Here is a 17,519-nt window from a genome sequence, read left to right as displayed (position 1 = left end):
GTGGCTCGTCGCGGTATCGTTTATCCCGCTTTACATAACTTGTTACGCGTTGGTATCCCGTTGACGTATCTGACTGGAACTTCAAACATCGGAGATAAGATTAGAAGAAACATCCGCGTGGACAGTGGATTGAATTAAATCATCCGGCGATATTATCGGCCCGTCTAAACCACTCGCAATTCTTTCTCAGGGAAAGTCTACGCGAGGGGACTTGTCATGGCTGATATCCAGGATTGCGCCTCGACTCGAGAGAATTCCGCCGTGGACTGGGGATCAGCACGGCGGCGGTATTCCGCTTAAGTTATGGCTTCGGTTATAGCCGCCGTTCGAACTACAAATTCTCCCGCAGCGGTGTATATAAGTGTGTATATATATACACGGTAGGATTCGTACTTACCTAGTACGGAAACTACCTACAACTTAGCAGAATGCCAGCGTGCAGAAAGGCTCGTTGCCGTGCGGGACAAATACGCGGTTACCGCAGAGATATTGCGCCTTAAGGCCCAACACACTCCCAAGAAAATAGCCTAATGATCGTATTGTGGCTGCCAGCTTGTCACAAAGCATCTCCAGCACTTAGTCGTCCGTGAATTTACCTGTCGTCTCTCGCCCGTTAGAATCCATTTGCTCGGATAAAAAAAGGCGGAAATTGCAACCGGAAGATGCATCTATGCTGATTTACGTCATCTCTCGATGTTATTTCCGCACGACGGCGTGTCCAAAAATATTGAATCGAAAGGATCAACCGGTATGAATTTTAATGAATACAGTGGATGGGATCCGACTGGAGGGAACATAAATGGACATGTACAGCTATCATTTTTTTTTTTCAGTTTTAATGTCGTAACCCTGCCAAATACAATAATAATAATAGCAATAGAGTAGTAATTATAATAAGAATCGTAATAATGATAATGATAATAAGTATTATCTAAAATATGTAACCAACGCGTTTCGATAGTACGATTGCCGAGACAGATGCGCGGCTGTACCACACACAGGGGCAACATGGCGCGCCGTGTGCATGTACATCACACGTCGCTGCAACTCGATCGAACGGCGATATATTTATTTCGTCATAAATCACGTCAGCCACGACCGTACCACCCGGATCTTACGATATAAGATTCACTTCCATAGTAGGAATCGCAAGTTAATTAATAATCAATATGCGCGCTCACGGCCGTACTCGGCCGAATATACTTTTAGGACTTTCTCGTACAAAAACGTCACCGGCATTTACGATAATGTCGTATATAAATATATAATATATATATATATAATTTTTCGTGCGTAATATATATTTCACTATTCATCTTTCCGCGGAGTACAATAATTATACATTCTCCATTTCCTTCCGCTGCAATAAATAAATTATCCAAATCAAGGACATATATCGATATCGATAACAGTAATATGATTACAACCACATTTACAATATATCTATATGTTTATCTCTCTCTATATATATATATTTATATATATATAAATTTCTTCTTTTCATTTAACTAACGAACTCTTCTGTGCGCAGTACGATAGAGACCATCTTCAAGCGCCGCGTGGTATAATAGAAAATACCAAGTTAGCATAATATATAATGCCTTCGTTTATACAGTGATTCATAATATATTATCATTGATCTACGTTTCTACGCAACATATACAATTATGCTTAAAAGGTAATAGTTAGTGGCGCGCAAGTATCTTGCCCTTCTTCCAAATTTTAGCGACTCGCTTTTCTCTTTTGTCAAAAGAAACAATCTAACATTTATTGTACGTGTAATCTTATCTCTTATTTGCCGAAGACGAGTATCGATAAAGTTTGAGAGGGAAAATATTGGAAATTTCAGACGTTGTCGTGGCTCGCGAAAGAAAAAGAAATTCTACGGCGGATCATTATTAGGAATTATTGCAATATATGTTTGCCGGTATATACATTTATTCTTATACGAAGCCGTGCTGAAATTTGTGATTTGGGCTATGCTGCGCGCATCGCAATAATCCGTGCGAGATCCGAGAGAGAATTACTGGCCCCCATTGGTTATATTATTTAGATAGAATCACGCTATTCTAATTCGCCGATCCGTCGATCTGGCGGTCATAAAGCGAAGAACTTTACATACTATGTACACAGTAATTATTTTTCCTTTAAGTGTTACCTTAACACCTAGTAGTTCCGTTCGTCAAATTCGCGCGAAAGTCCGTGTCGAAGCTTACGGACAACGATGTACTTGGCGCTGTAGCCTGTCGTAGAGATTACCGTACGACGCTCGTATTTCGCTCTTAGTACTTTCCGTAATATAAAAATAAAGCATATCTCTTGGTCGCCCATTGAGACACGTACCGCGGCATTCTGGTATCTGGACGAGAGAAAGAAAGTCGTCGAGGGAAAGGCGAAAGCAAGAGTTACCGCTTAAAAATGGATAGATAAACTGATAGCCTATGACGAAGTACGCTCGCTAGTTAAGGGAATTATGCGATCTCGTTTTCACGTAAATTAATGCGCGGACGTAAGCGCCAGGAGTAGTTTCGTACTCCTTCCAACTCAGATTTTCGAATCGCGAATTTTTCTAATTTATCAAACTTCTCGTACTATTTATTTTACGCATATATTGCATTCTATTATGCTCACGTATGCGGATATGAAAGCACCAAACCATGCACACGATAAATGAACGACAATTAAAAGGAAATTCATGCAATTGAAGTCCGTGAAAAAAAATGTATATAAAAGAAAAATAAAATCGATGTTTCTTCACTGACTTATCCATACGCGCAAGTTTGAGAGCACAAATGATACCAGAAAGACATACATAACTAACCGTAAAGTGATCCGAAGCACCATGCTTTTAGCGCATTAAACACTCGACACAGTCGTTCCTCGTTGAACACAAACGACGGGAAAATAATACTGGAAAACGTGAAACCTCAAAGCTGACAAACACTAATCCCTTTCTTAAAATAAACATGTCGTCTGCACTTTTAAAGCAACTAACGAACACTGAACTATCTCTTGGACCGGTCATATCTTGCCGAGAGGATGCTTGGAATGAATATCTCGTGTAGATAATACGGAGTTTCCTCTTGAAATACCGATTTCATTCCTCAGTCCTTCGTGCTATCTTCGGCTCCCTTGAGATAAATCTGAATTTCGGCTGAGATTTACCGAATGGCCCGAGCTCGATATTACTCGATACCACAGAAACGCGCGGAGAAATATCGTAGTAGCGGCGCTTCTCTTACGGAGTTACTATTTAAGATCGTAATCGACGGGATTCCTCTCCGCGCGCGTGTCGCGTATGCAAATCGCCGCGTATTTGTTTTATTCATCTTTAGAGCCAGACTCGCCGAGGTGCGCCAAATATAAATGACCCGCGTCCGAGACTTGGCGACTCGCGGTGACTTAGGGTCCGCGGCTACGTAATCCCGATTAGTTAGTCAGTTGACATCTGTTAAGGCACTTGAAATGCTAATTTTCCTGGGCGGGGCCCCTCAAAGAAAATTCAGATATGAAGCTCGTTTACCTACTTCCTTATCCATTCACGGCTCGCCTTCTACGGAGAATTGAATAGTCGTGCATTAACATGAGAAATAAGCTGTGAAAGAGAGAGAGAGAGAGAGAGAAAAGGAGAAATTTAAATACGCGTAAAGTATTGAATTTTCTCGAAACTACACGCACTTTTCGACGTAGGAACGTGTGTGCTCGGGGAATGTAAATCCGTAGTCCTTCCCTTTTTTCCGGAATATCAAAATCCCTGACGACGCTGGAGCATCCCGCGCGACAGACCTCAATGAGCCCTCGTGCTAGTTACAGCGGGAATGTCCAATGACTCATTTCTGTCTTTCCGTAAAAAGGACGGCATTTAACGCACGCAGTGGCTACCTAGTTCGTGCATTTCGAGCGTTTCTTAAACCTACAGTAAATAACGATCGATGCCACGTGCCGCATGCAAATGTGAAAAACGCTTTTCTGGCCGAACGTAAGCGAGTGAGCAAATATTCTACGGAAACGTTATACGTACCTATCTCGAATAAACCTTTTTCCACATGTCGAACGTGTAAGCATTTTTTAAATATATCTGTAACCATATCCCTAACTAATTATTAAATACATTCTTTAAATTTTGAAAGACATTTTTTTATTATGCATAGAGAATCTACAAAAGAATATAATCAAAATGAAAACAAGTGATTGAATAAAAAAGCATAAATTAGAGCTTATCTAAGAAATTAAATTGGACATCGTATCAAATCGACCAACACTATCAGTCACAAAACTAATTGAATAACTGAATATGAAGATGGCTCCAACGTTGAACGATAATCTTAACAGAAGATTACGAAGACTGAAGCGTCACACACGGTTGTTCAAGTTGTAGACAACTTAGATTAAGACCTAGGTATTTTTAGTTAATTTTTCCGAATATCGCAAAAGGGATTTAGATATTCCGTTAATACGAGTATTCACACAGCAGTCTGAAATTTGGACAAGAAAGGTGACAGAGACCAAAATGACGACATACGTCAGACGAGGGTGGTTTGATATTAAAAAGAAAAATTTGAGTCTTGCAGCGTACTTTATATTTCGATCGTAATCCCCTCGCAGTTCAACGCACTTGCCCCAACGTTTCTCCAGGTTTGTGGTTCCGTCGCAGAAGTGGATTTCCTCGAGGCCCTCAAAATACGCGAATTCCAAGTTTATCCATATCTTAGTGGCACTTGAAACGCTCGTGTAGTTAAGTAACTGCCAAACAACGAATTAGCATCAGGATGATTTGTGGCCATAGAACAGTCATCCTCATCCAAGAAGGGAATTTTATAACCACGTATGTCGCTGTCGCTCTACATCAGCATGCGAACCGAGTTACTTATCAAACCACCCTCGTATATGAGTGAAACAAAATGAAATATACCGTATCGTTATGATGCCAGTGTACATTTTCGCCGTACGTATGGCGCTTTTCTTTAACAGCCGTTTTCAGATATTTCCTCCGAAGATCAGTACAATCAAAATAATACTCTCTTTGTCAGCGAATTCTTTCCCGACAACCGTGTACAAAAATAATTCGTAAATCGTAAAAAACGTGACTGTTTCCCTTTAAAAACCCTACCGCAGCCCAGCATGGTAAATTATGCAAAGAAGCAATGGAACGTTATTATCCGTCTTAGATAATCAATTTATGCGATATGTTGAGGATTGTGCGAGATAATAGACATTCCCAAATTTCAGCGTGCAATGAGATCTACACAGAAATGTACGAGGATGCGTATCGAAAGCTAAGTAATTACATTCTAAGTGACGAGAGTTGCGTGAGAAAAAATAATATATTCGATTACACCAGACAATCGGGATCAATCGTAACGTTTCGATCGAAATATTATAAAAAGAAGGGGGGGGGGGAAATGAAAGAAAAGCGAAAGGTAGACGCTTTCCGCCAGGAATATAAGATATGTGAATACGTGCCAATACGCCGAATCTCTCTGTCCCTCGATATTCAATAGACAACTAAAAATTCCGGTAAAAATTGTATATCGTTACGAGTGCGTGATTTGCCAAACGCCCGAGTGCGTGATTTCCCAAACGCCCGATATAGTTTTTCAATCTCTGGTACTCCGAAAACTTGGCGCGCGTTAAATAGAGCTTCGTGTGAGCCGACGTGACGTCCCGATTTGTAACTTCTGCGGGGAAGATACCATGAAGCGCGCCGAACTGGTCCTCCGGGCGAGGATTCGTAGGATCGGATTATGAAAGGTGTACAAGCACGAAGATTCGCGTGACTTAAGGCACTAACAGTAATACTTAAGGCCTAACGCAGCGTCCCCCTTCCTTAACATTAGAAGGCACTATCCCCTATCAGAGTACAACACGTAACAAATGTTAATTTATCGACCCTCGCATTAATCTTAGATGCAGAGGTTTTCTCTTTAATGATATAAACTGGCTCTAGCATATACTGGCATCTTGTTCCGTTGTCTCAACTGGCTTCATGATAGGTGTCCCAACTAACTTTAGCCGCGTTCATGCAGCGGCGTAAACGCAGTTTAAAGAAACAGGCTAATGCTACATCTGCCACCTACGCAGTGTATGCCGCGTCCCGCAAAGTTTCTAGAGATTATGTACACGATTTGTATTACGATATATCAAGCGAGGCGCGTTGAAATTTTCGTGCCCGTTTACGAGTTTTCGAACGTTTGACACGCGGAATGAGCGACTTCGGTGTCTATAATTTCCAACAGCCATTTTATGCTTTTAACTAAACTAAATAAATATAATACACTCTTTCTCTATGCGTTTCGCACATTATGCAATTAATTCCATTAGCATTTTTGTGGCCTATTAAATCGAAAACTGTAGCTATACGAAGACTATAGCTATTTTCTCTTGACTAATAAATCCAATAATAAATAATTAAATAATGTTTGAAACGTAGTTTCCTAAATTGCACTTTTGAATTACTCCCGAAGTCGACAATTCGATGTGCCAAGGCATCCTGATACAATCATTATTTGCAATCGGAAAGTCATAAAGAACGATATAAATATATATATGAAAAGTGAATCGTTCCTTCGACAGTCAACACAGGGTGTTTGAGCATATATTTCGGCGCCCCGCGGATATTTATTGAGCTGCTGAGTTTTCAGGATGCCTGCACAAGATGCGAAAGTAACGTCGTTACTATCTCGTTCGCGTGACACGTGCACCGGGTGGTCAGGATCGAAAATCTCAAGGCGCGATAGCAAAAGAATAATTTACTCGATTATGCTTCTCTCTTTCCGTAAAGCACGCAGTATTAACGATATCTCGCGATTGCACCTTCTACTTTGGCACGAAAATTCAAATTTGACGACTTGCGAATCGAGGAAGGGCTCCTCCCCCCTCCCATTTTTAGCGACTAAGAACAGATTTTTTTGGAAAGCATCGTACATATAAAGCCATCAGTGATATTGCTCGTTACGTAATACTGGCTTCTGGTATGCCGACGTTCATGTATATCCCGCTTCATTACTACGTAATAAAACGTTAATGATTGTCCGTTTCTAAACGCGAAATTCTTTGTGCATAATCGAAAAATTGCTCTATCAATGCTTTACGTAGTGTCTACGATCACGATTGTAGTTTATTTAACTGAGCATGCTAAGTCCCAAGCTCCGTCACCGGAGTTCGATATATTCTTTAACTTACAACGCTAACCATTTACTTACCTTAATTAATTAATTAATTATTACTGGCTCTCTTCTTCGCGATACATACGATATATGGTGCTCTAGACTAGTTGAGCTGGCCTTAATTAAATGTATATATATCTATTATATATAAAAAAAAGAAAACAAACTGGAAAATCGAACGAGTAAAAATTGGCTAGAAACACAGAAGAGAACGGATATATGTAACGATACGTCTCGTCGTGCCGAATCTATAGGCGATCTCGATCGCGCGAGCGGATCGTCCCTTCCTCAAAATCGTGAAGCGACAAAACGCGCCTCCGTTAAAGCCCGACAATTGGTAAAAACGATTATCTCCCCTCGCGATTGTTCAACGCTCGCAATTCCGACGCCGGCCCGATTACGCCGCAGCTGTGATCATTCTTTTCCGGAGAGATCCCCGTCGAAAGGCTCGCGAGAGACAGCACCGAGAGCGTCAGCCGACCGAGACTGGTCGGCGTCGCGATTAAGCGCTAAATCTAATGAACGCGATTTGTTTGCTTCGTCGATTTATTTTCTCTTTTTCCTAGTTGCTGCCCGCTCGGCCGGCCGGTCCGACCTAAGGTTTCAGGACGGGCCGGCGCGCGGCGCGGCTCTTCAGGTCCCAAATGTAAGAAATATCATCGTATCTCGCCTAGGATCGCTCGGGATCACTAGTCGATTAACCGAGGACCGTTCTCCAGCTTTCCTCCATTTCCTCCCGCCGATCGGCGTGCGCTTTCTCTCGCGTCGCGCGGCTCCAGTCGGTCCTCACCATCAGTGCCTCTTCATGTGGAGCGACAGGTGGTCACTCCGCGAAAACGATCGCTGACAGAGATGGCACTTGAACGGCTTTTGGCCCGTGTGCTTGCGATAGTGCCGCGTCAGCTCGTCCGATCGTGCGAATTTCCACGTGCAGCCTTCCCACGTGCACTGGTACGGCTTCTCGCCTACAACAGATGAACAAGACTATGAGAATATCTCTCTCTATTAAACAACGTGTTAACATCCTTGTTACTCGAAGTAAAAAACAATTACGTTTCTCGTAGCGAAGCTCGTTAGAAAAAAACTTCGTCGATCTATGCCTGCATATTGAGGAAGGCATTTGTTGTCCGCATATAAACCCGGCGTAACAAAAATCCATATCTTTAAACGCTTTACGACGACATAAATTTCATATTTATGTTTCCTATTTCAGAAATACATATACCATAAATTTTATATCCGTTTATGTGAGTTTTGTGTACGCTGCATACTGTTAACAAGACAAATAACATTGCAAGACTTATATCCTAATCATATCGCGCGAAGAAAACCTGACATTAGAGTTGGAAGTTACGCATTTTTATCGTATAAAAACAGCGTCGAGTTTTGCATCAAACTATAAAATACATTGAATAATCATCGAAATGTCATGTATCGAAGGTACACGGTTAATCAGCTATCACGAAAAAACTTATATATAACAGTAATTTATAGTGATCTCATCTTAAAACATTCTATTCTTTTGCCACACCTGCCTCGAGCAAAAATAAGTATAGCATTTTACGGTCCATCTCAGTTCACGGAAAACGAAATGTGCTTTAAATAAATACATACTAATCTTATCTCCTCTTATCAATGAAACTATCACAATTTATCGTATCACAAATCACGCATCCTGTGCAACGCATATAAAATGTCTCATCGTTTGGGTTGGTCTCAGTAAAAAGCATTGCATTCGAGTCGAAGTTTATGTTACGTAACGAAGTAATGAGTGAACTGTCACGTAAACGCGCCGTCTTAATTCTGACGATCGTGACGCTCACGTCGGTCGCTTTGATTCATGGAGCATCAAGTCAATCTTTATTTCCTTTTTGCACAAGTTCTGTTTCAAATCTTTGACGACGTCCATCAAAGTATACCGTCAAAATATCTGTCTTTTACAGTTGCGCAATTAAAATGTAAACACGGTGATAGTTATTACAATACATGTTCTTGCGACCTAAGTCTACCTGGATGGTGGTGTACACCGCGATGGTGCGATGGCATAACCACTAGACCACCCCTGTGCCAATGTAAATGAAGATATTTTCAAGTAATCGTCACGCTAAGAGATACGCTAATGGATATGTCGCTTGCATTTAAATCTCTCCGCCGTTGAGCTTCAGTGCGACATAAATTTTCAAATAAAAGTAATAAAGAGAAGAAATATATATATATATAAATTTCTTTTTGTTGTCTACTATGAAAATCCTGTAAATTTTTCATACGTATGCGCGAATGTTACATTTACATATTGTTGAAAATACGTGTTTTTAACCCTGAAATATCACATATTGTGAAACTACTATTAGATCGATAAGCAGAGTTGTTTGCACCAAAAAACCTTGATCCGATCAATATATATATTGATTTTTGCATTTTTAACAGCTTGTTATCACATGATATCTGGCGTTATCATATCTCGTTAATCATCAATGATGATAACGTGTAAGTCATATTACGCAGTGCATGTTTTATATAAAAGCGTTCGTTCGTTTGCCAGTGTCGGTCAAAAATTTGCACTAAACTTTACAGTGCACAGCAGGGCGCATAAGTAATCATTAAAATGTCATATAAATTAAATCTTACATTATCAGCGGTCGGCGTCGTCATAACAACCGTTTTTTTTCAAGAAACATGTAAGTCTTTATCTATTTATATGTATCGCGATTGTGGGTTTCTGAATGATGCATACGATCGACCAAAACGTTTTCTCTTTGTGCAGTTTCACTGCACGAGAAAACGGTGAACGAAAATCGCTTTGTCTTGATAAAAGATGGTTTCTCAAGAATAAAATCTTGTTCCAGTAACTGCTTATTCAACTACCCATCTCTTCGTAGATGTTCAATGTTTCTTCGGACTCGATAAAGGTATTCGACTTTTCTTTGGTTCTTTAATTTGTAGTTTGCATGTACAGAAGCGCTCATTGTCAAAAATGCTCTCCTACTTCAAGCTAGTCGCTAAAGTCCAATACCCAATAAGGAATATTAATAAAATAAATTTTCCTATTGGATATCGAACTCTAGCGACTATCTACAGGTGGGAAGACATTATTAAGCGCTTATGTACATGCAAACTAAAAATTAAATAAGAAGAAAAAGTTGAATATCTTTATCGCGACTAAAGAAAAATTGAGCATCTACGAAGAGATGATGATGGATAGTTGAATAAGCTGTTACTAAAACAAGATGTTATTCTGGAGAAACTATCTTTTATAAAGACAAAGAGATCTTCGCTTTTTTTCAATATATCTCCTAAATGGAACGTAATATCGAAACTGTAGTTTACACAAAAGTATTATAGGAAAAAAAATCTTCATTTAACTACGTCGTTTATTCTTTGCAGAACAATTATATTTCTAAAATTTTTGTATAAAACATTTGTTATATAATATTTCGTTTAGTTTACGAGATATATCGAAAAAAGATAGGAATTTCTTTAACTTTGAACGGTGATTTCTCTCACTTATTTCGAATTACCGCAAAAGAAATAATTACCAGACAACATTTTAAAAGCGACTTAATCGAAAAAACTCCAAAAAATTGAAATGCGAATTTTAGAATTGGTGAGGTTCCCTTGTAAGATAAAACATGAAACTGTGAAGAGAATTTCCGTCTTTCTGCAACGATGTAATTGCCATACAACGCATATGCACACTAAAATTTCGCACTGTAATTTCTCCATCGATCGACTATAGCGTGGTACATAAATACAAATAATAAATGAAAGATAAGTGATCATTCTTTAACATTCCTCGTTATATATTATTATATAAAATATTGCACTAACGTATGGCTCTATGGGCAGCACATGAGTTGTTGCAAAACTTTTATGGTATGCATATTAGATTCCTTATTTCCTCAAACGAATCTACGTTCCGTCTAAGAGTTAAATCGTAAAAGAAAACCGTTAGGGTTCTACTCTCATTGTCGATCAACGTTCTAATACCCCCCCCCCTCCCGCACTAATATTCTTTCCTTTTTTCCCTTTTCCTGAGTCTGATTCCCATAAGCTCTCCACACATTTCCTTGCACGGTAGAAAAGATGATAGAAGAAACAAAAGAAACTATAAAAACTATAAAAATACTATGGAAAATTCTTACAGACTCAGCGTGTGAGAATTTGTTCTCTTTGGTCTCGTTACTTTATTTTAGCAAAATAATATCTTTGGAAACATATTTTCAAGATTCAAAATTTTGAATGAATGCAATAAATAGAAATCTTTCGCTGTCTCCACTCCGAAATCGTCTCTTAAATTAAGTACACACTTGAATATTCGTCAATGTTATCTCACTATTATCAAAATTGAATGTATCAGAATGCTATTATGTACTAATTCTCTGTCTATCGGGATTGGGAAAGTTACTTTGCAAAAGTATCTAGTTACATTTAGAATTTACCAATTCTGGAAAGTAACGCGTTACAGTTGCAGTTACTAAAAAAACAACGAGTCGTTACTTTGTAGTTATTTTCTTGCAGTGAAAATAAAAATAGCAAATCTGCATTCTTTACATCTATATTTCGTCTAAAAGCTACGTCTTAAAAGAAAACTGTTAAAATTCCAATATTATTACAACTTTTCATCTCTTCCTTTTTCTTATCTTTTATTATTCTAACCGTTGTCCGACAAAAACTAAACCTTCCTAGGAAGGTGTGGTTTCCATCAGTTTCCATCTGCTTTACCGTGACCGACTAATTCTTTAGCTCGATAAGGCAGACAATAGAAAATACGAGACAAACCGAATGGACGTGCCCTACGTTCTAAAATTCGTGTTCATTCATGTTTCCGTAACCCCGTTATTTTATCTTATTGCAACGTGATATTTCCAGATAACATTTCCAAGATTTTCTCCAGACTTTAAGAAATGCAATAAACAGAAAGTCTTTTGTTTTCTCCCCACCAATGGGAAATTTCTCTTAAATTAAATACATAACTATATTTTCATTAACGTTATCCTATTTTAATATTAATAAAACATATTTCAAATTGTGTGCAATTATGTGCTGATTCTATAACAGAATTCCGATAAATAAGAAAATAAGAATCAAGGGTCGAGAAACAAGCGACTTATATCGAGTCATTTTAATTTGATCGCACAAACTGGGAAACTTTCCGAAATTTGACAAAAACTGAACGACTGTTCAATGCAGCGTTTAAACAGTTAAACGCTAATAAGGTATTGCACACATACGTGCGGTAATATTATGTAGCCTCTACGCACGAACGTGTGCATTGTGTCGTTATTTTCTAAACTACTTAAACATATGTTATCCATTCAAGTGTCCCTTAGCCGCTCGGTCAATCTGGCGCATGCAAAAAAAGAAGATACAGAGGGCACAAAGTTAAGGTCACAAGCAAAGGATCCTATATAAAGGACTCGTCCTGCATTGCTCCGTCAATAAGAAGTTCACGCCCAGAGCAAGACAGTGTTCGTACAGAGTGCCGAGGCCGTGGCTTCCAAAAGATTTGTTCTGTTCGTACTAGCCTGCATCGTCGGTTCGATCATATTGGAAATTTCGGCTTTGCCAACGCGTGGGTAATTAAAGTTATTATCATGCTTTCACAAGCGTTATTCATCGATCGGTATAAGGTGGCTCCTGTGCGAAGTAGCGGTTAGTATGAGTGGGCTCCCTTTTATTTCTGTAAATTAATAGTTTTACATAAAAAAGTATCACTTGATGCATAGATATGCAAGGTTATATGTGCACATTTAGAAACATATTTAAAATTATACGATATTGTGAAGTTTCAAAGAGCTGTCAAATTTCCTCGAAACATTGTGACATTTGACTTTACTTGCTTGCAGAGGTCGGTGACCTCATATCTTTACCATAATAGCGTATTTGAATCCTTGTAATATTTATATTGAGTTTATTTCGATTTTTGTTAATATCTACTTTTTCTATAAAATAATATTAACCCTCAAAGTGCTTCTGCGAGTGATCGGCCCATGACCCTTATACAAGTATGTGTATGTTAAAAAGTACAACTTTAACATTTCTTCCTTTCGTTTGTTTTAATGACGACCGGGTCTGAAATTTCGCGTACTGATAGCTAAAACAACTACAACATACTTGAATTTCAATATCTTTTACGTTTGGTCGTTTGGTTTCTGCAGGCGCCACCTTAAGTTGCACGCTTGTGTGAAATATGTATCGGAGAATTAATTGTTTCGTTTTTATTGTGAATAGGATGGATGCCGAAATGCTTCCCGGGCAGTAAGTACTTCGACGGATGCAACGATTGCTATTGTAACAACGGTAGATACTCATGCAACTTGAAAGTTTGCGGGCGGTTTATTTCAAATGGTTCTAATCAACCGGAAACGAATCGCCCGCCTCGCCTCCCGATTTCTGAATCGTGAATACAACTACATTCCGAACTTGCTAACTCACATATGCTCACGTGTACGTTTAAAATGATTTGAAATGCACGTGGTGCGTACATCTTAAACAATTGAATCATTACATGATAGTTTTGGTAAACTAATGGTGCAGAGATTCAGCAAGTAACCCCGAAAATATGTAATTTGAAATACAAAATTGATAAGGTAAACTTGACAAAATGTATATTGTATTTGTATTACAATATTTTTAAACACACATATTAAGATTTCGCCATTTAACTGTGGATACAATTAAGATACAGGTATATTTTAAGAAAGGTAATATTATTTGCGCATAGAACAAACACTTATTTATACAATTTTAAGTTTCCGTTTATTGCAATGTTTCAGAGGTAGACAAATCTGATATATTAATGTTTGCCAAGTATCGTGATAAATTTAATATAAATCTTGAATCGCTTATTGCTAGTAGTTATTTTTGTATTATTAATAATTAAATTGTATAATATGAAACATAAAGATTGAAAACACGTGTCCATAGGCAAATGGCTCCATTCTGTTGCATTCGATTTTGGTCAGAAAGTAGGTACCAAACGAATCGTCTCGTCAAAATAATCGTAGATATGTCAGTCTCAGAGTGTAATAGTTAACGTTCCAGAAACAGAGGGCTAAAAAAAATTATAGAACCGAGTCGCAGTCGACTAAATGGTTTCCCAACGGTCAATACTAATGACATCGTCCTGCGTTTTCTATGAACCTAAGTAAGTATTAGGTGGATTAAGTGGATTATATTCTGGATTATATTCTTTTATTTTCTACAATCTGACCAACAGTTTCGGTTAAAAGCATTCATAACGCCGTTTTTCGAAGCACGTAGGGTATTTCTGGAACGTTAAATTTGTACACTCTGAGACTGACATATCTGTAATGAGCCTGACGAGACCTTTCGTTCGGTATCTACTGTATGACCAAACTGGAATGTGAAAAAAATTGAGCCATTTGCCTATGGACACTTGTTCTCACTCCTAGTTACTAGTTATCGAAAAAATGTAACTTTTAAGTTACAGTTACAGACGGAGAAAAAGTAACGAAGTTCAGTTTCCAAAAAAAAGTAACTGTAACTGTAACTTCGCTACAAGTAACGTGATACTTTCCAACCTTACTGTCTAACAGTAAATAATAAAATATGCAAGGATTTTTCTTTAACAACGTATCTTGTTACACGTTCTAATAATGCATTAATTTATCTGTGGAGAGTAGCGCCGCTATAGAACTTTCACGAAATAATGCATATTAAGCTCCGCATTTAAAAACTTTATATTTCTTCTAAAAGCTACGTTATAAAAGAAAACTGTTAAAATACCAATCTTATTACAATTTTTTATCTCTTCCTTTTTCTTTTATTATTCTAACCTTTGTCCGACAAAAACTAGACCTTCCTAGGAATGTGTGATTTTCATATGCTATTCATGACCGACACATTCTTTGGCTCGATAAAGCAGACAATAGAAAATACGAGACAAAACGAGTGGACGTACAAATATTCGTGTTTATTCAGGTATCCGTAACTTTGTTACTTTATCTTACTGCAACGTAATATTTCCAGGGTTTTCTCAAGACTTAGAGAAAATGCAATAAACAGAAAGTCTTTTGTTTTCTCCCCTCCAATGGAAATCTTCTCTTAAATTAAATACATATGTATATTTTCATCGTTATCTTATTTTAATACTAACAAAACGCACTTCAAATTGTGTATTATTATATGCTGATTCTAGAACAGCATTCCGATAAATAAGAAAATAAGAATCAAGGCTCGAGAAACGAACGACTTATACCGAGTGATTTCGTTTCAACCGTGCAAAACCGGAAAACTTTCCGAAATTCCACAAAAATTGAACGACTGTTCGATGCAGCATTTAAACAGTTAGACGCTAATAAGGCATTCCACACATACGTGTGGTAATATTATGTAGCGTCTTCGCACAGACGTGTGCATTGTGTCGTTATTTTCTAAACTCTTTAAATGTATGTTATCCATTCAAGTGTGCCTTAGCCGCTCGGACAATATGATTCATGCGAGAAAAGAAGAGAGAGAGATCCGAAAGCTAGGGTCATTTGCGAAGGATCCTATATAAAGGACTCGTCCTGCATTGCTCCGTCAAAAAGAATTCGAGTCCAAAGCAAGAAAGTGTTCGCACAGAGTGCCGAAGCCATGGCTTCCAAGGTATTTGTGGTATTCGTATTAGTCTGCATCGTCGGTTCCATCATATCGGATGTTTCGACTGTGCCACCTAATAGTGAGTGCCTAAAGTTTTTATCATGCTTTCACAAGCGTTATTCATCGATCGGTATAAGGTGGCTCCTGTGCGAAGGAGCGGTTAGTACGAGTGGGCCCCCTTTTATTTCCGTAAATTAATATTTTTACATAAAAAAGTATCACTTGATGCATAGATATGCAAGGTTATATGTGCACATTTAAAAACATATTTAAAATTATACGATGTTGTGAAGTTTCAAAGAGCTGTCAAATTTTCTCGAAATATTGTGACATTTGACTTTACTAATAAGTAGTTGCTTGCAGAGGTCGGTGACCTCATATCTTTACCATAATAGCGCATTTGAATCGTTGTAATATTTATTGAGTTTATTTCGATTTTTGTTAATATCTATTTTTTTATTAAATAATATTAACCCTCAAAGTGCTTTTGCAAGTGATCGGCCCATGACATCTGTATTTGTATGTTAAAAAGTACAACTTTAACATTTTTTTTCTTCCTTTTATTTTATGGACGACCATGTCTGAAATTTCATGTACTCATAGATAAAACTTACAACTACAACATACTTGAATTTCAATTTCTTCTACTTTTGGTCGGTTTATGCAGGCGCCACCTTAAGTTGTGAGCTTGTGCGAAATATGTATGTATCGGAGAATTAATTGTTTCGTTTTTGTCGTAAATAGATTGGGCGCCGAAATGCGTACGGGGTAGCGAGTACTCCGACGGATGCAACAGTTGTCGCTGTAAGGAAGGCAGATTCGTATGCACCTATAAGATCTGCCTGTATTCTGAACCAATCGAACCGTTTTTCCCGCGTCCTGAGTTAGAAATTGTGAACACAACTACGCTCCGAACTTACTGACTCACATACGCTCACATATACGTTTAAACTGATTTGAAATGTGCGGGGTGCGTACATGTTAAACAACTACATCATTAAATGAAACTTTGGTGAAGTTAAAGGTGCAGAGATTCGGCAAGTAACTCCGAAAATATGTAATTTGAAATACAACAAATTGAGAAAGTAAACTTGACAAAATGTATATTGTATTTGTATTACAATATTTTTAAACACGCATATTAAGATTTCGCCATTTAACTGTGGATACAAGATACAGGTATATTTTAAGAAAGGTAATATTATTTGCGCATAGAACAAACACTTATTTATACAATTTTAAGTTTCCGTTTATTGCAATGTTTCAGAGGTAGACAAATCTGATATATTAATGTTTGCCAAGTATCGCGACAAGTTTAATATAAATTTTGAATTGCTTATTGCTAGCAGTTATTTTTGTAGTATTAATAATTATATTGTATAATATAAAACGAAGAGTTAGAACAAATGTCCATAGGCAAATGGCCTCATTTTGTTGCATTCGATTTTCATCACAAAGTATGTACCAAACAAAAGGTCTCGTCAAAATGATCGCAGGTATATCAAGTCCCAGAGGGTACCTATTTAACGTCCCAGAGACATCCATCGGGCTCCAAAAATTTCCAAACCGAGCTGCAGTCGACTAAAAGGTTTCCCAACGGTCGATACTAATGACATCGTCCTGCGTTTTCTATGAACCTAAGTACATAAGTACTAGGTGGATGAAATAAATTATTTTCCAGGGCTCTTTTATTTTCTACAATCTAACCAACAGGTCCGGTCAAAAGCATTCATAACGCCGTTTTTCAGA

At 38.0% G+C, this 17,519-nt stretch overlaps 1 protein-coding gene and 2 long non-coding RNA genes across 3 annotated transcripts in view; 2 read left to right on the top strand and 1 right to left on the bottom strand.

Annotated features, from left to right (window-relative positions):
- Positions 1-877: 877 nt before the first annotated feature.
- The window catches only part of LOC105567421 (zinc finger and SCAN domain-containing protein 26-like), a 209,362-nt gene continuing 192,720 nt past the window's right edge, over positions 878-17,519 (bottom strand). The window contains exon 6 of the mRNA XM_012022284.1: positions 878-8,131. Within this exon, the coding sequence (XP_011877674.1) occupies positions 7,959-8,131 (173 nt within the window). The 3' untranslated portion in view covers positions 878-7,958. The remainder of the gene's footprint in view (positions 8,132-17,519) is intronic.
- LOC105567386 lies at positions 9,322-12,520 on the top strand. The gene is made up of 3 exons (XR_001009352.1): positions 9,322-9,355; positions 9,594-9,844; positions 12,487-12,520. It is a non-coding gene; the product is annotated as an uncharacterized LOC105567386 (long non-coding RNA).
- LOC105567387 lies at positions 12,577-14,222 on the top strand. Its single transcript, XR_001009353.1, has 2 exons — positions 12,577-12,742; positions 13,398-14,222. It is a non-coding gene; the product is annotated as an uncharacterized LOC105567387 (long non-coding RNA).

This window comes from Vollenhovia emeryi, unplaced genomic scaffold (assembly GCF_000949405.1).
Source record: "Vollenhovia emeryi isolate VEMERY1.0 unplaced genomic scaffold, V.emery_V1.0 DF939138.1, whole genome shotgun sequence".
NCBI lineage: Eukaryota > Metazoa > Arthropoda > Insecta > Hymenoptera > Formicidae > Vollenhovia > Vollenhovia emeryi.
This window is presented reverse-complemented; position numbering and strand designations above follow the sequence as displayed.